The sequence below is a fragment of the Saccoglossus kowalevskii genome, chromosome 11, assembly GCF_978046115.1.
Source record: "Saccoglossus kowalevskii chromosome 11, keSacKowa6.1, whole genome shotgun sequence".
NCBI lineage: Eukaryota > Metazoa > Hemichordata > Enteropneusta > Harrimaniidae > Saccoglossus > Saccoglossus kowalevskii.
Genome location: NC_140651.1, coordinates 12,390,192 through 12,416,647, shown reverse-complemented (window position 1 = coordinate 12,416,647; position 26,456 = coordinate 12,390,192). Strand labels below are relative to the sequence as shown.

Sequence of the window (26,456 nt, the reverse complement as noted above, 5' to 3'; positions counted from 1 at the left end):
TCACAGTGTAACTCAATATTAGATATGTTGTATACTTGCATAGTATAAGTTATTTCATGTGCATGTTACTAGAGAAGACATTGCACGACTAAACAAACTGGTCACTTATACATTGGTGCATAGTAAAGTAAATGACAACGAACATAGTGAGAGACAAAAACAAGTCTCGTGACTCTGTCAAATAAAATTGATGACAATTTTGCAGCAGTCACAATGACTTTCGTGAAATTTTGCCCAAATGAATTCTACCCAATCGCAAGCACCAAAAAACAAGTCATTGAAAATGACACAGTCCCCGTTAAATTTTTGAAAGTTCTCTTTGTGCTTGTCATATTAAAGCAGGGGGTTGTCGCGAGCGTGTCCTTGAAACTTGAGTTCCAAGTAGCGTATACAACAGATTGTTTATTTACATCAAAACATGTGTTCCGTGTAGTAGTAATATGGCCAAAAATAAAAACAACCGTTATTTAGCCATCTTTGATCCATGTATGATGTATGTGCCAAATACGAATGAAAATGGTACATAAATTGTGGAAATATAGTAATAAGGCCAAAAAGTCAATCGGCCATCCTTGACCAGATTTTGAAACAAATTGTCATGGACATGCATCCTAACATGTATAAAATACATGTATGTGCCAAATTTGAATGAAAACTGACAGAGCACTTCCAAGATACTGCATAAAAAATAACAACAAGATGCCTGCCAGTCGACCATCTTTGATCCAATTGCGAAATAAATTGTCATGGACATGTAACCTAACATGTATAATGACAGACTGACGCACGAACAGACGGACGAACGGACAGACTCGGGAACTCACGGATGGTCGGGGACATGTATCCTAACGTGTATGATCGATGTACTAAAATTGAATGAAAACTGACAAAGCATGTCCAAAATACGACATTTTCAAAAAACAAGATGGCTGCCAGTCGGCCATTTTCAATCGAATCGCTAAACCACTGCATGTGCATATGTCCCAGATAAAGTACAGGCACATGCAAAGAATGAAAGGAATCGGTCGAAGGGATTCTGAGATATGACTCCGGACGGACGCACGGACGGAGACCGAATTATAAGTCCCTGTTTTCGGACTTCGTCCGAACGGGGACTAAAAAGGGTTTTCTGTATTCACTTGCATTTCGTGAATTTCAAATAAACATGAGATTCATATTCAACAGATTTCACCAACTGGAGAACTACAACAAACTTCATAACCAAAACTTGATAAGGTTACAGTACTGATGGCTGTCACATGCAGTAGAAGCACCCCCCCCCCCCCCCCGGATGAATTATTCCACAATTGCAGATGATAAAAAAATGCTTGACTATATACATGTATATATCACCAAGGTGCTTATTTTCACTATAGGTTACCATGGTAACCCATATATTAATGCATACATAATTAACGTAAAAGTAAAAGTTCGCTCACACCACTGTGACTCTATCGAACACCAATAGCCGATCGGTATCGTTTGCTACATCAGAATCAGACGGAAGATGGCCATTGAGTTTGACGATTAACTTTTGCGCAAAGTCTTTACGGAACTCGTTATCGTTATGCAAATGTGTTTTGACGTAATTTGGTAGCTGATCACGATGTAGCTGATCCATGCTCTCACTTGGACTGAGATGATGTCGAAGCTCCCATTGTTTTGTCGTTTCATAGTCAATGTTCAATAGATCTTCTCGAGAGAACTGTAAATATTCCAGCGGTTCTGACGTTGGCATATGGGTGATGTGCGAAGCGGGTTTCACCAAGAACAATATACAAGCACCAATTATAGGGGGCGCACCAGCAACAATAAACGCTATATTGTACGACCCACTGCTTTCAAAAATATACCCTAAGGAAAAGAAAAAACAAAGTTATCAGACAATGTTGTCAACAGAGGAACATAACTTATAAATAACTTTAAATGTTTGTGCATTTTGCAAATCTGAAAATCAAGAAATTGCAGTGGAAATTTCCCTTACAACACAGACCATCAGTGACTTTCACATAATTTTTTTAATAGAATTTTTTCTTCTTAAATTCTGAACATTTCTGAAAACAAAACTGAATCAGTACGTGATTGCTGTCAATAGTGTTCAATATCCCAACAGCATGTACAAAATAAATTGTTTACATGAAATATAAACAATATTAATGCAATTGAAATTTTGAAACATAACCCTTAAATCAACATTTTAAATGTATGACGTACTGTTCATCGTTCTTTAATTACATCGCTAATTTTTATTATGAATTCAATGTCATTGTGTCAAACACTAATTTTCCAACCAACAAGAATAATTGTCATTATTTCAAATTACATCACTAAGTGTTACGCCGTGTGTTTAATTTAACAAGACGTTGGATTCCGACAACCAAACAGGTAAAAGCAAACTGGAATAGGAACAGATGTATTTATAACTGCTGTGGTGTTGAAATAATTTAGCAATGGCATTGTGCAGACTAAAAATCACTGAAGTTAGGGTTGAAATTGTCGTAATTTCACATTCTAAATTACATTCTATGATTTCGTGAATAGAAGCACATGTGAACCAAAAGTCTTTGTTTACTAAATCATTAAAATATTACTTATTTTGATCACCAAAAGCACCTCTGTACTTTACATAAACACATGCGCTTATAATGAAGCAAATATGGTTAATGCATAAATCAAGCGTCATCTGTACTGCAGCGAAGTAAGGTACCCCGGTATACATCTGATATGTCTTTAAGATTACACACTTACCAGCTATGGGAGGTCCCAGTGTGAGCGGCACTGACATAAGTCCGAGTATAAATCCAATGGCTTGCGAGGCGTTTTCAGCACCAACGATATCAAACGCAATTGGACCCATCAAACTGACAAAACAACCGTCAAAAATTCCCATTACTAAAACTGCAACAATGATCGCTGCGTAATGAGACGAAGCTAACGGTATCAATGTACACATCACTCCTATCACTAGAAAGGACACTTGTTGCAAAGCAATTCGACTGACGTTTGGAATATCAGCAACTTTGCCAAATATTAGGCGACCAATCAGAGAGGTAGCACCCAAGCAGCCAATCAACACGGCACCATTAGCGTTTGGTAGAACCATTTCGAGATGATTGATCTGTATCAGAAAAATAAAAACAAAATAAATATTAAATTGTTAGCAGAATATATAATTTCATAATTAAATCTTAAAATTTTAAAATTGTTGTGAAAACTTTTTTTGGTTGGCCACAAATTCATTTTTTATTTAACATCTTACATATTCAGAAGCATGAACATCTTGCGGCAAGTCTCAGAAGTATTGGGGCAGAAAGTTAACTAACTTGCTCACTAATTCACCAACTACTTTGCTTTTGCCTAAAGCAGATAACCCACAATTTGAATATAACCCTTTATTCTGTCACCATCAAATGCTAGTAATATCTGATAGTATTTTAAATCAGTTTATGAGGTTTCACAGGACTGCAAAGTATGCAAGACCCTTTACAATAGTCAAATCTGCTTTTTCAAAACCAAAGTTGTCAGCAAATAAGTGAGCAAGTTTGCCCAATACTTTGGAAACGTTCTGTAATATGTGTTTATTTGGTACCACACACTAGTAGGCTCAGTATTGGGAAAGTATTGAAGAATATGACAAAATTGACAAAAAACACAGGTTATGCCTCTTACCTTCATCTTTCAAATTGTATTTTCTACTTTGCTCTCAATTTAACGTAAATAGCATAGCATAATTAAATTTCTTAGTCTGCAGACAAAAATTTCTAAAAATGCCTTCAATTGTTTGGAATTAACAAGAATGTACTGAAGGGCATCAACGTATCCAGGTAAGGCATCAATTCAATTGCCTCCATGGCCTCTGGGAATTTCAAGCTCTGAATAAGTGTAATAAAACTAGAGGCTGCAAACTTGACTCACCAAATGCACGAAAGGCACGAAGTATCCAAACAATCCAATTGGAATAGCAGTACACCATATAATGTAATTCTTGTTTCTCCAAATGTGTACATTAATATACCGTGAAAGACATCTCATACATCTAGAAGACGGTTCAACATCGCTTGCAGAACCGTGATGTAACCCTGGCGGCAAGATTGGTCTAAATGTTGCACTGGCCGGTATCAGCATGAAAACAATTCCACTTATGAAGCGGAGAGTGTTCCACAATCCAATTTCCTCGACCAAAACGCCCATAAGTATCGGCAAAACGATCGTGAACAGACCACTGCCAGCGGTGACCAATCCATTAACGAGGCCGAGACGTTTCTTGAAGTAATGACCAAGAATCACCAAAGAAGGAGTGTATGCAAATGAAGCACCGGTACCTAATAGAATCCCATAGGTAATAAATAAATATTCAGGTCTTTTAGCGAAAGAGCTTGAAATACACCCAATAAAGGCTATCACAGCGCCAACCATGGCAGTTTTTCGGCATCCAAATTTGTCCGTCAAGACACTGGCAACAGGAGACAATAGAAACGTAAGTCCTATCGATAAGGAACCAATCCACGCTTAAAGAAAACAAAATATAATTCATTAATTATTTTGAAAATTAGAAAAATAACATCTAAAAACTTTGCATTTATACGTACTGTATTAGCTCTATTAGATGTGCATGCACTTATGGGAAATAGAAATTTTACTATGGTCAAAATAAGTAATATTTTAATAATTCAGTATACAGCCAATGTAATTTTGGGTTTATATGTGCTTCTAATACAGCAAATACCATACTTTAAATGACAACATTTTTACTGACAAATTTGCTTTGTAATGAACCAAATTTATGAAGATACAGATTCACTCTTTGAGCACTAAAGCCAACTTCCGTCACCATTTATAGTCACCAAAGTTCCATTTATAGTCTGCTTCTTTCCACATAAAATGTTCAAATTTTTCGCTCAAAAGTTAGAAGTACTGTCCATTTTGTTTGTCTGGTTCACCGTTTAGATTGAATTCGAAGAAAATTACAAATTCGAGCAGGAAAATTTGGCACTGAAAAGGTTAAAACGGTATGCCAGCTAGGAAAAAATGCAAAAAAATCACTACAAATTCTTGGTATTTTGCAGAGTTAAAATCATGTCAAGTTGAAATGACAAAAAGCAAATATATACCGGTACTCACAATTTTTTACATAGAAACAATGACTTTTCGATTTCCCCTATTATTGTTCATCCCTTAAGAACATGGTGACCTTTTTGTATTGAATATTGGTCAAAACGAATAAAACTAAAGAGTTCCGGAATTTTGTCTTCAGCCATGTTGTCATGGCAATAAGAAAATTGCACGAAATTAAAAAGTGTTTAATAGTTCTTAGATATATTTTGTGTGATTCTGGTAAATTTGTTCATGTTTGGCCAATAAAGGCTTCATAATAGCGAAAGTTACAATAGGACAGCTTAAGATAGTCAGTATGTGTCAATATGATTAATGGATTTTGAAGAAAAACACAGAAATAGAGATTAACAATAATCTGATAAAATAGTCAGCTGATCTAGATAAAGGAGCATGATGCAACTCCTACCACCAGTAATTTGAAACTATTGATTTATTGAAAACAATCTGTTGTTTTGATCTGCTGTTATTAATAACAGATGGATTGAAAAGTTACGCCATCCATCACTATAAGGCAAGGGTATGTTCTAACAAAATTGAAAATATCACTGGAGACTATTTTATACAGGATTACAGGACTGAAAAATAAACTAAAAACAAATAATTTGAAGTAGAAATGGCCAACGAGTTATATGAGTGAAAAAACACTTATATTAATCAATGGTATTACTCTAAAATACTTTTTATATTAGCTTGAATTAATTATCGCTGAAACGACTCTTTGGGTGTTTTGTATGGAATTGCTTTTCACAGATTTACGGCGAGTTGAATGTAAAGTATAAGAAAATAAAAGAGTAATGTAAAATGACTAATTTTCACTGGGTTTAAATTTCACTGATTTACCATTTCAGGCATATTCAGTGGGTTTTAAATTCACAGTTTCGTCATTTAGATAATGTGTTCTATGATCAATTTTACATATTCACTGGGTTTTAATTTAGCACATTTTCCAGTCAGCGAAATAAGCTAAATTAAAACCCATTGAATAATTAACCCTTTTACAGTAATATTCATTCATTTTATTTTCACTGAATCATCCCTTCAGCAAAAATAAATTCCAACACATAAAAAATTTTTTTTTTACAGTAACTGTAATTTTTCTATAAATTTGTCCATTAATATATCATCTGTTGAGAGCTTCCATGCATGGCCAAAATGAATTTGAAAAAAAACAATGTCAGCCAGCAATGTATTTATCAATCAGATTTATTAGTGTAAAATACTTTATTTTAGCTGGAATTAATTTTCGCTGAAAAACCGTTTAGAGTGTTTTGTATGGAATTTATTTTCACTGGTTTTTGACGAGCTGAATGTAAAATATAGAAAACAAGGTATATTCGCTGGATTTTATTTTCACTGAATCATTCCTGCAGCGAAAATAGCAAAATTAATTCCAAGCGAAAATAAAGTATTTTACAGTATACTGGTAACATTATTTGGTTGTATGGTTATTTCCCCCATTGCCTAGGAGTTCAACGTAGTGAACCTTATAGTACAAGCAGCTATCGTGTAAAGGTTAATGAAATGTCAGACTGAATTGAAGATGATACTATGGACTGTTATTTCAACTCTGATAGTAGATAAGATTTAATGCTTTATATCACAGAGACATCTCTTATCACAGTTACACAAGTGAAATATTTACGCGAATTCCAACTCGTCAGGAAAATGCTTCGCTGGCTGAGGACAGCGAGTCACAGTGATCAGCCACTGTTTTCATGATTACCCTTAGATCTTAAAATTGACAGTTATTTATGGTGGTGAATATATATATATATATATATATATATATATATATATATATATAGTATTCATGCATTTTAAGAGATTGATCGATTTCTAGAAAGGCAGATTCTGTTTTTATTTTTTTGTGTAGTGTCCTGATACTTATTGCACCATGCCATTATTTGTTTTCAACGAGCGTGTGAATGCACTTTACTTCAAAACTTTGGGACAAAAATAACTGAAAATTGACTCAAATTTAGTTTGTTACTATTTTACTGTACAACTTCAAGTGTTGTGTCATAAATGTTGTTTATGTTGCACATGATTATTTGATTCAGGTTCTGTTTCACATATCCATACCCAATATGATCTGATTACACAAAAACAAGTCAACAGACAGGAAGCACTTCTCTACCAACTTGTGCCAAAGAAAATAATAGCTATCGATTGAATTGGAAGACAAATAAGATTAACAGGTGTTCGCTCTTGAGAACTAAGAGCAGGCACTTCAGTCTTCCGTTCATATTTCATAAATATGACACCACGTACCAGTTGTTCATAGAGAGCTTTACTTTATAACTGACATTATTGTTTATTATTGATTACATTTCTGCTGTACAAACTGTAGGTTGAAAAACAAGCAACCACTACCTTCATTTTTCTTTTTCACTTAAATTTGGGGTAAATTGTTCATATTTTCTGTAATTTTCAGTGAATTCAATCTTAATTTTGGTTCAAACAGACAAAATGTGACATTGCTTCTTGTGTTTGATCAACAAATTTTGTAACATTTTATGAATTGTAAGTGAGATCATTGATTGGAGAGAAGAAATGAGATAAAATTTTATTCCATGTGTAACCTTGTTTCTCATCTGCGCGAGACTTTGGTACTTTGATCATGATACTCCTATGAAAATGCAACTTGGATTTGTTTTGCGGCGGGCGGTAAAAAAAATAAAGATAAAATTAATATTTTTTTAGCATTTTTTGCGCTTACAAGTTGGCGAGCACGAGAAATTATGCTGAAATAAAATTATATTTTTATTTCATTTTCAGCTCCTGTTCATTCGGCGGGTTCGCGAAACAAGGGATAATAAAAGGATGGCCTTAGTTATCTAATTTAATCATATAGAATAACATACATGGAATATACTAATTAACCATGTCAAGAATGTGATTATGATGATTGTTTAACATTAAAATGATTGACATTTGTATCTGATCGTCAAACGAGTACTTGTCCATATTGAGAGATATTGCTCTGGAACAGCAACAATTAAAACAAAATCAGCTATTTTGAATACATGCATATATTTATAACATGACATATAATGAATATGTCAAATTTGAACATAATCTGTCAAAGCATGTCAGAGCATGTCTAGAAGCCCATTCATTAAAACAAAATGGTCGCCAGTCAGCCATTTTGAATCAGATCGTGAAATAAATTGATGTGCATGTAATATCATGTATGATGTATGTGTGAAGTTTGATTGTGATTGGTCCAGGCATTTCAAAGATACATATTTGGACGCACGGAGGGCAAAACATAAGTCCCCCGGGCCTTTTTCAGACTGCGGGTACTAAAAACTATGACTACAGTACCTGCTCTTTTGGTAGCGCATGTGTTTTATATGACGTGGTGATGTCTATGGTCAAAATAAGTTATATTTTAATGTGTCGGACGAGATACAAATCATAGGTGTGTTTGTTAATTAAGTTGAATTGTCTAGTTAGACATCAAAATGTTTTTTCTATAATTATTATTCCATTTGCTGTATTATTTCTGTGCAGCAATTGCTTTGATGTTTAATTGAGATTATTCATATTTCTATCATATTATATTATATTTGACATTTATGATGTTATTATCATGATCAGTGATTGGTTTAGAACTGACCCATCACAGCTTGAATTTCGGGTCATGTGATACTTGAGAACCTTGTGGTTCCGCCATTATTATTATTTTTTTTTGTTTTCCCAATGCATGTATTTTCAAGCTGACATCGATGTTTCCCGTTTCTATAGTTCAATAAATGTCAATCCTGATGTTTGAAGTACTGAAACTTTCCGACTTTGTTAATTGTTCTGACTCATAGTATATACTCCAAGCAAAATCACAGCCACATAATGATACAGGATACAGTAAATGTATCTTTAGGCTATATGATTCTAATAGAGCAAATATGTGTGTACATCACTACATGTAAAACACAATACTGTAAAATGACTAATTTTCACTGGGTTTAAATTTCCCTGATTAACCGTTTCAAACATATTCAGTGGGTTTTTAAATTCACAGTGTTATCATTTACATAATGTGTTCTATGCTAAATTTTACATATTCACTGGGTTTTAATTTAGCGCATTTTCCAGTCAGCGAAATAAGCAAAATTAAAACTTAGTGAATAATTAATCCTTTTACAGTATATTGTTTTTGCATTGCCTCAATTGAAATTAAATTTTGAACCATTTTTTTTTATTTTTAAATTTTTGAACATGACCAATGAGCAACATCAAATGTCTGCTTTGAAATTGACATTAAAAGTTAAATGAAGGACAGTGACGATAGGTCAAAATGTATGTACAAGGTTGACTAAAGGTCAAACAACAACTGAAAAGAAACTACACTACTAGTATATGCATTGTATACATATTTTCTTAAGTGCAACAAACTGTGAGATGACATCATTATAAACAGAAATGCGAATATGATATCTCTCAATGGTCTTCAAGAAATACCAGTAAGTCTTCAAAATAGAACTACTACTGTAAAACATGTTGAAAAAGCGACATGCAATTTTAGCGAATTGTGGTAAAATGACGTAATAGCGAAATGTTGATTTAGCGAATATCTCGTCATTGTTGATTTCCTATTTTCACAATACTTGTCTACCAAGTGCCAAAACAAATGCGCAATTATCACCTTCATAAAAACAAAGAAAAACAATATATATATCAGTATCACTTCATTTATGTTATTTATTCATTTTCATTGAAATAATAACTACAATGAATACATTTATATTTTTGTGTTAATTTACTTTTCAATAAAGTGTATCTATCATGTCAGTATGTTCTTTGTGTTGTTTACAAGGTGTACGTGGAGAAAAAAGACAGTGTTTGGTGGTCATTTTGAATTTTTAATAAAGTCATTATCTTGAATTAGCGAATCAGTTTGCTAAATTCGCTAAAAAGACATGCTCGCGAAAAAGACATGTTTTACAGTATGTCGTGGATATTAATAATAATTTCTGAGTTATTATTGTTATATTTGTTCCTGTAGCAGTCGAACACTTTCTTACCGCTGTATTTAATGGAAATAAACAGTATACAGGTTGCATATCTATCGTTATTAGAAGATCAAACTGTGTCTGTATTTCTGTGACGCTATTCACAAAGTACCTAACTACTAAGTAAACAAGCAGCCTATCGGCTGAGATAACTCCGCTGTTAGAAATGCACATTTCAATTAAAGAACTGAAGACATCATCAGAAAATGAACAATATGTATAGTATCAAAGCAATCGGACTTACAGTTTTTAACAAGAAGTCGAAAATATCACTTTCTACCAAAAATGACCAAAATATTCACCAAAATTAGAGAATTGAAGATATCATCACGAAATGAACAAATCTGAGAAAGGTCTACATGTAGTATCTATATATGTAATATCAAAGCAATTGAACTTTTGGTTTTTAACAAGAAGTCGAAAATATCACTTTTTACCAAAAATTACAAAAATATTCACGAAAATTAGAGAATTGAGAACATCATCACAAAATGAACAAATCTGAGAGAGGTCCACATGTAGTACATATATATGTAATATCAAAGCAATCGGACTTGTGGTTTTTAACAAGAAGTCGAAAATATCACTTTTTACCAAAAATGATAAAAATATTCACCAAAATTAGAGAATTAAAGATATCATTACAAAATGAACAATTCTGAGAGAGGTCCACATGTAGTACCTATATATGTAATATCAAAGCAATTGCACTTGTGGTTTTTAACAAGAAGTCAAAAATATCACTTTTTACCAAAAATGACAAAAAATATTCACCAAAATTAGAGAATTAAAGATATCATTACAAAATGAACAAATCTGAGAGAGGTCCACATGTAGCACCTATATATGTAATATCAAAGCAATTGCACTTGCGGTTTTTAACAAGAAGTCGAAAATATCACTTTTTACCAAAAATGACAAAAATATTCACCAAAATTAGAGAATTAAAGATATCATTACAAAATGAACAAATCTGAGAGAGGTCCACATGTAGTACCTATATATGTAATATCAAAGCAATTGCACTTGCGGATTTTAACAAGAAGTCGAAAATATCACTTTTTACCAAAAATTACAAAAATATTCACCAAAATTAGAGAATTGAAGATATCAACATGAAATGAACAAACCTAAGAGAGGTCTACCCAAGGTACATATACACCAAGTATCAAAGCATTCAGGCTTGTAGTTTTCAAGAAGAAGTCGAAAAAGTAAAACATTGACACGGACGACGACGACGACGGACAATCACTCATATGATAAGCTCCGCTCGACAAAGTCGACAGCGGAGCTAAAAATTCACTGTTTATTGTATAAGCATTAAATTTCTTATACTTTCACAGGATAAGTTATGAAATGAATGAAAATTATATTTGAAACTCATATGATAAAATGAATTTGTTTTTTTATTTTTAGATTCAAACGAACTTTATATTTAATTAGCATGGTTATAACTGGTGACTTACTGATAATATCGTTAACTATATTGGAGAGTTATTGTCACAGTTGGACTATCAAATTAATTAAGTCATCGAATAGTACTGTGAAAGCAGTAATTTTCATCTGTGATTTAATTTCACTATTATTATATTTTGTGAATACTCGCCAGTTTAAAATTCATGGATTTCTAAGCGAAACAATTAAGTTGTATTCTGATTTAATTTATCCCATTTCATTTATCGGCAAAAATAGCAAAATTAAAAACAAATGAATAATTAATGAGCCAGAGTATATAATGAGTTAATTATATTTTAATTACTTCCTATTCCAGTTTAATATATACTATTTTATTGCACAGAATAATTCACTTTCTACACGGATGCTATAAAAGGATTCAACTGTTTAATTTCTGTACTGTTAAATTTCAAAATTTTACTTGATGAAAAAAAGAAAATGAAATATAAAAGCTGAATATAGTATTCAAAACTTCTGGAAATTATGACAAAAATCCGTCTGTTGAATAGTTAAAATAGTGATTCAATATCGCGCTTAATGTTGTAAAAAGTTAGCAGCAAGCTTGCATGGTTTCTGGCTGATTTTATCACTTTCCAATATATATTAAATGTACATAGCTACACAGTTGCAGGTTGATTTACAGAGGGGGCGTGGTGAGGGGGCAAAGGGGGCGTGGTGAGGGGGCAAAGGGGACGTGGTGAGGGGGCAAAGGGGGCGTGGTGAGGGGGCAAAGGGGGCGTGGTGAGGGGGCAAAGGGGGCGTGGTGAGGGGGCAAAGGGGACGTGGTGAGGGGGCAAAGGGGATGCAGGGTGTCATAAATAAACTGTTGTAAAACTAAGATATATAGAAACAAGACCCATTGATGTCTTAGAAAAACAACACTGGCCATTTATCAAAGTTAATAGAACATTAATTACTCTATACTTAGTATATTTGCAATGTGAAGTGTTAAAACTGTAAGACCGTCATCAGAGTGTGAGCAACTGGGTATAATATTACAAGATTTTGTATCCAATATCACTTAATTAGTTATTTGTAGAGCTGGTAGATACAGTAATGCAGTCATAGGTCTTAATATTCAGTGAGTGAACATTCACCACAAGTACCTACCATCTGTAGAAGTGGTATCACATGACCAATCTGATTTGCTTATCACATGACCAATCTGATTGAATGAAACATGATCCCAGTTTAGGTTTTATTTTATTTCTCATCAGATTTTAATCCGACTGATAACATAATCATCTGATTGCTAAAAACGAATAAATTGCACTACTACATATAAAATTTTGGCTTCATACTTTTTTTGAAATAAAATGTGCGGTAATTTTGTTTTTAGTAATTATTGTAAGAATCAAGTATTATGTGAGCAATTAAACATACAAGCATTCTGCAATGAAAAAAATATGATTGCAGAATTTTACAGTTTTTTGTCATGTACTTTCAATCCACTGTGTGAATGTTAAATTGCATCCTTCATGTACTCGATAATAATTATCACCTTGTACAACTCAACGTGCACAGCTACCATCTCTTCCTACGAGGTGAGGGTCAAAATAAGTTCAAGAATAGTGCATCATTTACTGTGGAATACTTTATTTTCGCTGGAATTAATTTTCGCTGAAAAGGCTTTTTGGGCGTTTTGTATGGAATTTATTTTTACTGATTTCTGATGAGTTTAATGTGAAATATAGGAAAAAAAATATATTCGCTGGATTTTATTTTCACGGAATCATCCCTTCAGCGAAAATAGCGAAAATAAATTCCAAGCGAAAATAAAGTATTCTACAGTAAGTTAATATCTATCAAATTATGATGCACTAAATTTAATTATTTATCTATGATCACAGCAGTATTAGTTTCTTGTAAATCAGAGCATATTACAAGACACACTTACCAATGCATGGCAACAATACAGTTATCTATTCCCATTATTTTAGACATAGTGTCCACCCTTGAAACCCTTAAAAGTACCTATTTAGGTCAAAGTACTGTGGCAACAAATAAGTTGAGAAGACGAAAGAAAAGTGTCAGATGAAAAGGAGATCAATATGAATCCAAACATTTACCGTACGTCTAATAAATATTCTGATTTAATGGATTTTTTAAATTACTGAAACAAATAGTGTTTATTGGCGCATATCTGCTCACATCTGAACTTAATATTTTTTTCTTTTAAATTATAAAAAAAAATATGAATCGCCATGTAATTATTTGTGGAAAAAATTGTTACGCCCGAATGGAATTTTGAATTTTTAAAACTTATTTTTTTTTTTGAAAGGAGGTCATCTGGTACAAGTTCAAGAACATCCACACATAAAAGACTCCTTAGGTTGGTGTGTTTATTGCAAGCTTAGAAGAAAGTGTGCCCTGCAATGCCTCATGGGACCTAATTTGAATACAATACATTAAATGCTAATACAGCCTCCTTATCATAAACAGCTGATTTTCGAATCAGGTGATTTTTAACTAGGTCAGGGGAAAGTTGTTTACGAAGCCCAGTGCATTTTTATCAGCTGAACTGCAGACGAAATTGTTTGTTCTGATCTCAGACCCCACCATCACACCCAATAGTCCCTTCCAATTAACCCTTGAAGGGGTGTCTCCCAGTCTCTTAACTAAACACAAATATATTTTTTCTATGATTTGTAATTAAATTATGTTCATTATCATAAAAAAATGATTTGTTTTTACTTCAACGTCTGCTGTGTAATTATTATTAAATGATTTCGTAAATAAATTATTTATAAATAAATAAATAATTAAATACATCTTGAAGAATACATTTATTAAATTATTATTGGGAGCAAAATGGAAAATTATTATTATAAACTTGACTATTATAATAAAATGCCAAATGAAAAATTCCAAATTTAGTATTTTAAAATTTAAATTTTAAAAGAATAAATCAATCTCTTCTCATTCTAATTTCATATCATCTAGGACATTTAAAAATCAATTAGTCTTCCTCAATTAAAAAAATTCATGAATACTTAATCAGAAATGAAGTTCAAACAAAAAATTCGAAAAAAAATTGTTATTTCCGTAGTCTATTTTCAGTAATCAATTTATATGAGTATGATGCAAGGGACTCATACTGGGCAGGACGTGATACAAGACTTTGTTAATTTAAAGATTTATGAACAAAAAAAAAAAAAACATTTTTGCCAGTAAACTATACATCGCCTTTCCAATATTCAGGTGTTTATTTCCATTCATTTTGGCTATTCATGGAGGCCTTCATCAGGAAACGTGTTGAAGAATTGTAAGTGATAGCGGCTATCAAATCACATGACTGAGATCAGACTTGTACATACGTGATCAGTTACGCATACTGAAAATCAGTCTACTCCTTTTCATAAAGCGCTGTTGTTTTCATTGTCTTTTATTGTGCAGCAATGTGCATTGTCCTAAACAAGTAATGTGTTGAAAAGTCTAAACACATAGCAGCAGAAAAACATATGCGATTCAAATAGCCACAGATTCGTTTTACTCTAAAACCTCGATTTTATACCAAAAACATATTCTCAGAAATTATAAAATTAAAATAAAAACATGGTTTGAATTATACATGATTTTATATAACTAATGGAATTAGAGCAGCTCTTGTATGTTTACAAAAAATTGCTTTCAAATTTGTTTGCGCTAAAAAAAATATCAGATGTTAATAAAATAACTTTGAAAGGTCAAGCCCGAAATAAACTTGTCAATGCATGGTGGTAGAAATCCAACTCACAATGAGATCATTGCAAAGTAAACAAGATTTCCTTTGTGATTCAGTCACCAGAGACCATAGGCTGCCCACCCCAAAAAAACATAGTGTAATAATTGAAGCCTTGCCATTAGAGAATATAAATACAAAACAAGCAGCCTGTTGTCTTATATAGTAATACTGTACAGTTGAAAATATCATTTTTTCCCCAAAAAAGAAAAATATTCACTCAAATTAGTAAATAAACTGCTCGTCTGGAAATGAACAAATCAGTCAGAGGTCCACCCAAGGTGACTAAATAAACAGAAGTCCAAAATATCATTTGTTTTAATAAAAATTACAAAAATATTCATCAAAATTAGACATTTCAAGGTATCATCATGAAATGAACAAATCTGATAAAGGTCAACCAAAGATACATATACACCAAGTATCAAAGCAACCAGACTTCAAGAAGAAGTCAAAAATGTAAAGTTGATGCCGATGGACGATGACTGACAAATAGTCATTCGAATAGCTCCACTATGTCAACCATATAAACCTCTAATTAATGAATATGAAAGCATTATTGGATAAATGTTAAACAAGCATCTTCATAAAAAAGAAATCAAAAAGTCATAACAAGTCTTATTTCAAAGAACATTGGTTGATTGCACCACATATGTCTCAGATTTGATTTTCCTCAAATTCCAGTGGCGTATTTTATCTAGATGTGATGAGCACTAAATACCGACTTTGACGGCTTGAATTATTAAGTCAATCATTCAAATTGCCAGCTTAAAACTTAGTTACGTTTTTTTTCTATACTCCTTGATCTGCAGAACACTCAAATCTTTGTTTACATGGAACCCACATCTTGTGCATGTGTAGCGTAGCGTAGTGACCTCAGCAGTTTCGGCCAATAACAGCCACTTGCGAACATCAATTATTGATATCAGCCTCAGGCAAAGCCAATAAATATACACCGATAGTTCTCATAGTAATAACCTCTGCCAATGTATCTACTGTATAATCTACTTGATAATATACAACTCACCACGTATATAATATATGGAGAGAATTGTACAATAATTTGTGGTTAAGTAAATATTTTTGCAAAACATTATCTATATGATGCTCGACCTTGTGCTACTTCTGTAAATGATTAAAGGTAAGACTAATAGTTTGGATGACCTTGTTTTTAAGCCATAGCTAGTTCTTGTTATTCTTGAATGTTACAAGATCATGCAAGAACTGAGCATCATGGGATTTGCACGCTTCCGACACATGATTCAATTTATTTACAATCATCTATCTATCTATAACTGACATAATGTTTTCGGTCAATAACAATGCGTGACCATGTTGATGAGTTCAATCTCGATGAAAAACAAATCTAATCGCTCTATTTTTGAATGCTCCAGGGGGGGGGGGGTGTTGATGAGATTTCCAACTTTCTTTTAAAATACACAATAATTATTATTATAAGTTTATTATTATAAATTTAAATTAAATTTTAAATACTGATAGTTATTTTTTTTCAAACTGCCATGCACATGTTAGCCACTTTAATTTTACGATAACGTCTTTCGACGTACTAATCAAACATATTGACATGCAAGATGTTTGGAAAACGAGTACGGCGGTACATGCTCTGATAGAAGCAAATCACCAGTAGAAGTGCACATGAACCAAAAATACATTCAACTGTAAACTGAATCAAAAAATATGACGCTAGATATATGTACCAGTGTTACTTATATAAGCAAATGCTCCACTAATAGAAAGAAAACATAGTTAAACTCTGGTGACCTTGCCCTTTGTTATATAATATAATTCCCTTTATCATAGTTTGTTTCAATATAAATATGCATTGTCATAATTAATTATGAATACAAACAAGTTTTGGGGTTGAACCAACAGTGGGGAATCAGTCTACCGAATGTCCTTAAAAGATGTAAATATCTTACAAAAACATTGGTGCCTTATTTGTTTAATTATTTTAAGGGACATAATTTCCAGCTTTCTTCAAAGTAATTCAGATATTTTAGTATAAAAACAAATGTCTCATTGAAAAAAAAGTGCTACATTTAGATGTGAATAGATTCATAAAACATGCAAGATAACAGAAAATTTTAGCTGGCTTTAGTCCAAGTATTCTGTACAGGTGTCTGTCAAAAATTAATGATTCACTGAGACAAATATCAACTGCCTCATTGTGTGACTACTGTATTATATGAAAAGTAAAAAAAACACCCTTTATGAATAGCTATCATGTTGCAAGCTCTGCTTTGTATGCAAATCAACTTAAATAGTTAGTTGGTGTCCAGTGGAGGGAGAAGTCAACAGTACTGTTGCCTCCTGAGAATCTACATCTTCAAACACTGCAATCTTTGAAGTGCGTTTTTAAACTAGTATTATAAAAGCTCTATCATTCTATTCTAATAGCTGAAACAAATTCCTGTGAATTTTCATTTGTCAACTGAACTGTTTGTCAAATACAGAATACATATATTTTAGTACAATTTTTTTTAAAAATGTGGATGCAACGTTTTGCTTTTTATGTATTTTTTATGTTTTGTTTTTAATTCAATAACTTTGAACTAAACAGATTTTCTATTAGCTTCAGATCTTGATCAAAGTTTGGCACCCAGTTCATAGAGTGCTTATATTGATTTTCTGACATCTTGTTTTCTGTAAAGATTTATTGGTAGGTTTGCAAATGTGTATCAGACTGTGCAATCTCTCCATGAGTTGGTTTTGAAACCCAGTAAGGGATACATTACCAAGGATATTATTACAAGATAAATCATTTGCTTCATTGAACACATACAACAATGCATATTTCCACTGAGATCAGTGACCTTTGATGTGTATCACCAGTGATCAGTCAAGTAGAAACAGTCAAAATATTTTATCAGATTTTCTCAATTTTTGCATGATATTTTCATACAGGACATCTGTTGTTCAAACTCAGGGAAGACTTTATACTGATGAACAAGGTGACCAAGTTTGATGAAGTTTGGAATAGAATTAGTAAAGTTATCATGCACACAATAACAATTATTAACGATGACGACAACGACGACGAAGACGACGACGAAGACGACGACGAAGACGACGACAACGCCGGACAAAATTTTTCCCTTAATATACCTTTCCATTCCATCTTTGATGGTACGGGCAAGGTAAAAATACAGTATTCGAAATACATAAATTTCATGAAATTAATGCTTAGCATATATCAGTGTTCTCCACAAGGGGTTTTAGGCGGGCGGCCCGCCCATCAAGTTTTACGGCCGCCCAGTAACTCTCAACACCCGCCCACCAACGTACTTCCAGCTGAAATTATTTGTAAAAAGCTTGCATTGTTCTTCCCAAGCCTAAACAAAAGAGTAGTTGCCCAACCCTTTATTTTGCTATTGTTTCAACAGTCCAAACATAAACAATGTCCATTGGAAGTCTGCAAGCAGTTATCAAGTGTATTCATGGCAATGTGTCAATCGCTTGAATTCATTGTCGCCCGACATTGTTGGGACTTATTGCTCACGATACGCAACTACAGTGGTTTCAATTTACAGCTGTATTTTTAATAATCGTCTTCCGATCACGAAAGAAAGAAGTAAATACGAACGAAATGTATATGCACAGAAAATAAACAAATATATTAGCAGATTGCATGTAAACTCGAACAAAAATTTAAATTCTAGCCGTATTTACAACATTCGCTCGATTTTCATTGTGAAAACAGCATGGAGAAGGCAAACTGATGACCTTTTGACCTACCCCATTCAACGACCGTCTGCTACCCACCGCTGTTGGCGCTGTAACGATTTAGTATCTAAGTTGCATAGGGGAACAGCGCATTCTGGGTGTTTGTGTACTGAATTCGGAAAGCGGTAATAAACATTAAACATGGCTGCTGGATTAGTTTACCGCGAGTATTTGTAATTGAATAATATTTTAGTTATCTTTTCCACGTACTTTTTTCAATTTATCTATTTTTTATGTCTAATCTTTCGAGAACATATCAGATTCTTTTATTTTGCCGATTGCTAGCATTTTTTTCTTGAATTCCAAAACAAGGTGTAAAAACGCAACGTATCGTGGCCGTACATGCGTAAATGCATCTTACCGTCCGTCGGCACGGGTGAGTACTGATGCCACAATTAAAAATGTTATGGATTTTGTTTTGACAAATTGTCTGTTTTGGCTTCGTGGGCAAATCATCTCGTATATTTTCTACATTATAACTCAATTATGTTTTGTACTTGCTCTTGGTTACTCGAATTGCATTTCATGAACGCAGAATAATTTGCGAACGCAAAAATCACCGATTTCAAACTTTTTGCATTTCGTAAATATTGATAGTGACCAATCTGTTTGTATTTCAAAAAATTGTAACATGTTCCAATTAAATTAAATTAAAAAGAGAATAGTAAATAACTTAGTGTGTATTGCAGTTCATGTCATAAATGCGAGAATGCTGTATGTAAATGATATGCAAATTAATATGCAAATTCATGCTAATTAGGCCGCCCACCAGCTAATTTGGATTGTGGAGAACACTGTATATGTAAAAATAACCAGATATAAAGCAGCAATAATAAAAAAAAAATTAAAAAAACAAACAAACAAAACTAGGAATAATTATAAAAAAACACATAAATAACTGAACTGAACCTAGGAGTGAAAATCCACAAACATAATTTTAAATCAAGTTGAGGAAATCCATGAAAACAAATCATGCATTTAAGACTGAAGACGCTGAATTTTCATGTAAAGATGATCTTTTGTAACATAAATACATGCCATTGAAAAAAATATATTCAAAAAACTCAATAAATTGAATTTGTTGTACAAAACCCATCTAAATACAACTGTGGGCTGATCTCATTAAACCCATAACGCCATAATGATATCAAGATGAACACACTGTTAGCTTTGTCATGTTGTGCCAAACATGGATATATGGTTTCTATGACAACAAAGAATTCCATACAGCAAAACTAAATCGATTTTAATGAGGAAAAAAAACCTAAACCCCATATGGGTTGCAATTTTGATACAAAATTTGGGAAATTTAAAAATGATAGAAATTGACAAAGAACTGGGTTTTATTTCAATCTGAAAATTCTATAATTGTCCGCATTTATTAAATTAATATTATTTCTTAAAATATGATCATTTTCAGATGCACTACTAATAGAGTAAATATGGTACCCTAATCATGATTTTTTCCTATCTCACAAACCAGCCTGCGTTTTTTATAAAAAAACACTGTTAGATGAAGTAGGAAGGTGTAATTGAAATGTGAACTGAACAGTGACTCAGTTCACACATATAATTTAACTTTCACATCAATTACTCACTTAGAATTTATTTTCACTCAAAATAAAATCCAGTGAAAATACTTGTATTAGAATTCAAAAGGAAATTACAAAATGTCAACTCATGTAACTTGAAGAAATACAAAGACTCAGGATTGATCATAATTGAATGATTTGCTGTGAGGATATTACTAATAGTAGCACATATTGCTTTAATGCATTTGAATGAGCTACATACAGTCCATGCAATGTAGGTATATAAAAACCAACTCAACAAGTCTGTAACATAAGATGATTTTGTTAAGTTATTCACTTCTCGTTTTAAGGAAGTATTGTTTTCTGAATCACTTGATAAATTGGTTACTTATCGTAGTTTCAAAACAAGCCTAGAACCCGAAAGATATCTGTCACTTGTAAATATTCATTCCCACAGAGTAATGTTGTCACGTTTACGCTGTTCCTGTCACCATTTAATACGTATTGAAACTGACAGAAAAAATATTACTGAAAGACATGAACAGCTTTGCATCTCGTGTGCTTCAAAGGAAATTGAAGAAGAGTATGATTTTGTTCTTGTCTGCCCTTTTATTCAGACCTTCAGATTTAAGTATTTATCTCATTATTATTTTTTGCCTCCATTATTGTCCCATTATTGACCTCTGTAAATGCCTCTCTACTCAAAATATTGTCAGCTTTTTTATTTCATTCTTTAAGACTAAGATGTGATGTAAATAAAATAGTAATTGACCAACTTTAGATTTGTATTTATTTATTTATGTATTTTGGACCACTTGCCTTATAGTACAAATAAAGACTGCATATGAGTGTAATAAAATACACACGAGTACTGTTCCAGTGACTTACCCTTTAACGAAATAAAAAAAATCAACGAAACCGTGACAAATCGCAGCTGCGACACTTTTTAAATTAATTGATAGTAACACAACTGAGGATATGTGTGAATTCACGGATTACAATTGTCATAGCAGCTGATACATTGAATTATAAAATAAAAAAATGCCAACTTGGCATTTATGACCACAGTGACGTGCATAGAACCACACAAAAACCGAACACAGAGGAAAGAAACATCCATAACGACATAGATACTGTTTACAATGTATTTGACAGACAATCTAAGAAGCAGCAGACATTGGTATTTATAGATGGAATCATTTTACGAGATATCAGTCATATCATTAGCGACTAAAAATAACAATTAAACTGATTAAGATTAGATGTATGCTTATCCATATGAGATGTTTGTTTGAATAAAGGGGTGTGATTATAATCACAGATTAAAAAAAAACACCAATTTGAAGCGAACTATTAAGATAATCAAAACACTTTGACTAAATGTGACACAATTTACTGTAAACCTCGGGTGAAATCACTTTTTACAAAAATTCAGTTTTACAGCGGTCTTTTTACTGGAACCCTTAGGAGGACAGCAATAGTGACTCATATGAATAAATTATAAAATTGTTTTTAATAAGTTGATTTTATCCAAATTTTTTTTTTTTTTTTAATTAAGGTAATATTCAGCCAAACTGGTATTAAATGTACATAGGCTACATTTTACTTGTGTGAATCGCACCTAGACAGCTAGTTGGCTCTTGCAAACAGTACCTAGGCAGGTGAAAAATAATTTCTAGTTTTCACAATAATTACTTTATTATAAGTCACATGACCCGGCAAATTACCCTGTGTTCATTTAATCAGCAGATAAAACAATTAAATACTGAGTAATGAGAGCAGCTCAGACCCACGTACATGGAACCACGACATTACTTAAAAGTTTCAACGAACAAGTTTTGCTGAATCAGCACTATTAATTATTCTGCAGTGACGTGTTTAGAATTACATTGTGTTCATTGGATTGCAATTTCTTTTGAGATCCCTAATCAAAGGCAATTATAACAACAGTGCGCATGTATACTTCTATTCAGCCAACAACACAAAATAGCATAGTATCAATAAAAGACTGTTACATAACCCTGCTGCACAACAGGTGATTGTTAAAACAAGCCCAAATAAAATAATACTTTGAGCATGCAGGTAAAAAAAGGTCTTCTTTTAGTTTCATGGTTTGAGTAAGATCTACACACCTCCCCAGTTTTGTTTGTACTTCACTGATTTGTTGGCATGGCAACTGCAACAGCTGACAAGATTGTGTACATGAAACTTGCACGTATCGCATTTTTTGTCTACGTGCATATTACACGCTACCTTATTTCGCTAATGGGGTTTGTTCTAAATGCGGAGATAAAGATAAATTTAAAGTTCGGTACAAAGACTACTTCGTCGATGCAACGAGCCACACATTACAGAATCTGTAGTTGCAAGAAATTTGCGCTCAACAGCAAGCACCAACTCGTAACATCACAATAAAACAGAAATACTTTCCCCAGAAAAGTTAGTTTGAACACGTTTTTGTGTGAATAAACATTCTAAACAAATTATCTGTGATTCCGCTTGCGTTAATGGATGTCTACTGATACGAATAGCTCAGATAAGCAATGAGTCGTTGTTGGTTCAAAGTTCAATAATAGCGATAAATGATGCTGATTGTTCAAGTAGAGATTTATGTATAACCGTATCACTTGAAATGCATTAGGCACCGTACCCTCTTCTCAGTAACTGTAATAGTTCAGTAAAAACATCAGAAAGTGAAACAACAGCGCCTGGATCATTTCTTTGGGTAACATTTACGAACATTTTGCACGGACTGAAACTGAAACAATCTTGACAAAAGCCGACTCTCACATTTTCTTCATGGACACGTATTATTTATTTATTTATTTTACTAACGTAATAATTAACAAAAATGTTCGTTAACAATGATTTTTTATTACTATTTACAATATAGAATTGTAATACACGTTTATTAATTAAATGTAATGTACATGTATCAATAAAACATAAAATCAACGTACCATCCATTGTCCTTCATTTCATGTTAATTTTACGTTCGGATAAACGATCAATTAACCGAACAAACACGTCACTGCCCACTGTGTTCGGATAATCGAGGTTTGACTGTATCAGCCAAATAGAACAATGCATTTACTTAAAGTGTGTAAATCCAATGTACGAGTATGAATCAAAATTGTTTCATTTCCCAGCTAGAAATGTTCATAATTTCATAATATTGAAGGGCAAATTTTTTTACGAAAGTAACCATAGTTCCGATTAAGCTTACCTTTTGAATTACGAACCTCAGTTTAAATGATACAAGGAATTGCAATATTACTGTTTCCATAGTAACAAGTCCAGGTGCATTTATTTCATGCTACTTTTCATGATCACTCAGTGAAATATCAAGAACTTCTATTTTAGCTTTTGAAATTTTTGATTCTTTTGTTGTTTAGCTGGGTGAGAAATGTTCATATTTCGCAGATTTTTCTAACTTTCAAAGTTTATGAAAAAGCGTTCTTGTTAAAGTGTTGAACAGTATTACTTATGAAGTTTGTCTTTTTATTTTCCAATCATTTTTAATGTAGTCAGTATATTTGTTCAAATGCATATGCATATGAATGAAGTTATTATTGGACAGTTAATTACAATTAAATTAATGTAGGCAGTAATATTATTATGATATCAATAGCGAAAGATATGTTTGGCTCTGGAACGAGAATATTTAATTTTATTTTGAAGAGCTATTTTCAATTATTTGAAGAAAAACTTAGCAACAATTATTTGTTTCAACATTTTTAATACATGTATATCGCTAAGAAAAATAGATGTTGTAAATATTTGTAAATTTGTTGAAATCAGCTCAGCTGACGATAAACAGTTATCATTGTATTAAATTTCAACCACCTGGTGCCGGCCACCTCAGTATGCCGGCCGGTTATATTAGCTGTGGAATCATAGCCCCCTCCAGGGCCGTTTTTGGTCGTCGGTATCTGGCTGGCCCGATATTCGACTGTCAACACAAAACAAACAGAAAAGACGTCCAAATGAAATTTAAAAGGCAGAAATCAGTCGGTTGACAGACGCAATAGAAGGCTACGAAACCGCAGCTACAATTATTACAGTACGAATGTGTTCGGGTGTGTGAAAACAACTTGTTTACATCCTTGCATTCAGTTCACGCGATGGTTGAAACATGGAGCTAAAATCTTTTTTTAGCTCCGTGGTTGAAACGAAAACAAATTATTTTTGACGTCGGGTAATTTAGTTTTTGAGTGGAAACAAAAAACGGGGATCATAGATAGACCACAGATCATGCCGTGTCTAGTCTTGATTGTCGGAAGCAAAGTTTATGGACTGTACCCGGCATTTACCGTAGTAATTAAACTGATCAAGCTTTGACGAATTAAAATACAAAGTGTTCAACTAGAAACAAATCTTGTTCATTAGTACAGAACAAAAGAAAACTGCAGTGCTTTGTTCGGCGTAATGAAAAAAGCGCCGATCGGCTGCCGATCAGCTGTGACCGGTTTTGACAGCTCAGGGAAAAACGTGTGTGGAAATTTAACACATCCTGAACGTGGAGGCCCGCTGTGTTAATCAATTTTTATAACGTCATATTTTATTCACACCACGAGTCACGCCAGAAACTCAAATGTGAGTGGGAGTTCATGTGATGATACTATATTGCGAAATCTAGAAGATGGCGCCCAGCTGATCGACCGGCGTTTCCATGATGCCGCTATAAATAAAATAAAATACACAGAATTAAATGCGATCGTCTGCTTGACGATTATTACTTACAGACTGTAAATGCGTCAGCACCATACTTCTTCAAATCGGGATCTTGTAACATTTCCACGAGTAACACACCAAACGAATTCATTATTCCAAACAGGGTACCATTAGTCCAGAAAGAAGCAACGCATACTACCCATCCCCATCCGCCTTCGGGCGGCTCGAACGACGGTCGGAGACCGGCCGGCTTTTTCTCTTCATCGCCTTTGAGTTTCTCCATTTTCTGACCGTCACTATTTACAGACGCGACAGATGAACAAGTTCTCTCTACTCATGTCAAGAAATCCGTGACCAGCACCTCTGATCGAGAGTATTATTTCGCCAGTGCTCTGACAGCGGGACTGTGCCGTCAGTGATGTCAGACAAAAGGCAAACCCTTCATTAACATAACAACGGCGGCGCAGCTGTGCGAGGGAGACCCACTGCTGATGCAATCACGTCACTGTTGGCGCCAAATCCAAATTGCGGAAAATCTACAAATTTATAAAAGCGAATTTGCTACACGAAAACCGACAGAATCGCAAACGCAATTGTTAGGATAAACTTAATTTGTTCACTTTGTACACGTCATATAATACTAGATGTGATTTCTGATTGGCTGAGGAGATGATGTCATGTATAATTAATGAGTTGTACCACAATTCCTTGCGTTGTGTTCTTCAGTGTTATCTGTTAATAAAGTACTCGCATAGATCACTTCGATTCATTGTCTAGCCTTGTATTTTACAAGATGGATCAACGATGTCCAACAGGTTATGGGCCCAGGACGCGGTTGCTGTTTGACGGTGATGAATCGAAGTATGAACTTTGGGAGGTGAAATTCCTCGGGCATATGCGCCTACAAAAATTGGATGAAGTGATTGCACCAGCCCAAGATGGCGCCGAAGAACCAGAAGCGGGTAAAAATAAGGATGCGTATGCCGAGCTTGTGCAGTGCCTCGATGATAAGAGTTTATCGTTAGTTATAAGGGAAGCACACAACGACGGACGAAAGGCTCTCAAAGTTTTACGCGAACATTACGTTGGGCAAAGCAAACCTCGAGTTATCGCTTTATACAATGAGCTGACGACACTGTTGATGAAAGACAGCGAGGATGTGACCGACTATATAATCAGAGCCGAAAGTGCCGCTACGTC

General features: G+C 33.5%; 1 protein-coding gene across 1 annotated transcript; it reads right to left on the bottom strand.

Annotated features, from left to right (window-relative positions):
• Positions 1-1,332: 1,332 nt before the first annotated feature.
• Positions 1,333-25,827, bottom strand: LOC100373278 (monocarboxylate transporter 10-like). Its single transcript, XM_002738488.3, has 4 exons — positions 25,326-25,827; positions 3,916-4,508; positions 2,749-3,118; positions 1,333-1,854 (listed from the first exon to the last, which is right to left on the bottom strand). Exons 1-4 carry the CDS (start codon positions 25,537-25,539, stop codon positions 1,436-1,438), a joined length of 1,596 nt encoding a protein of 531 aa, XP_002738534.1. The 5' UTR covers positions 25,540-25,827; the 3' UTR covers positions 1,333-1,435.
• Positions 25,828-26,456: the final 629 nt, after the last annotated feature.

Bases quoted from the DNA above. Each gene is read 5' to 3' on its own strand.
- LOC100373278 (XM_002738488.3), bottom strand. From the start codon at position 25,539: ATGGAGAAACTCAAAGGCGATGAAGAGAAAAAGCCGGCCGGTCTCCGA. The intron at 4,509-25,325 runs GTAAGTAATAAT...GTTTTCTTTAAG, and splicing joins TGCTGACGCATTTACAGTCT to CGTGGATTGGTTCCTTATCG. The intron at 1,855-2,748 runs GTAAGTGTGTAA...TCTTTTCCTTAG, and splicing joins ACTGGGACCTCCCATAGCTG to GGTATATTTTTGAAAGCAGT.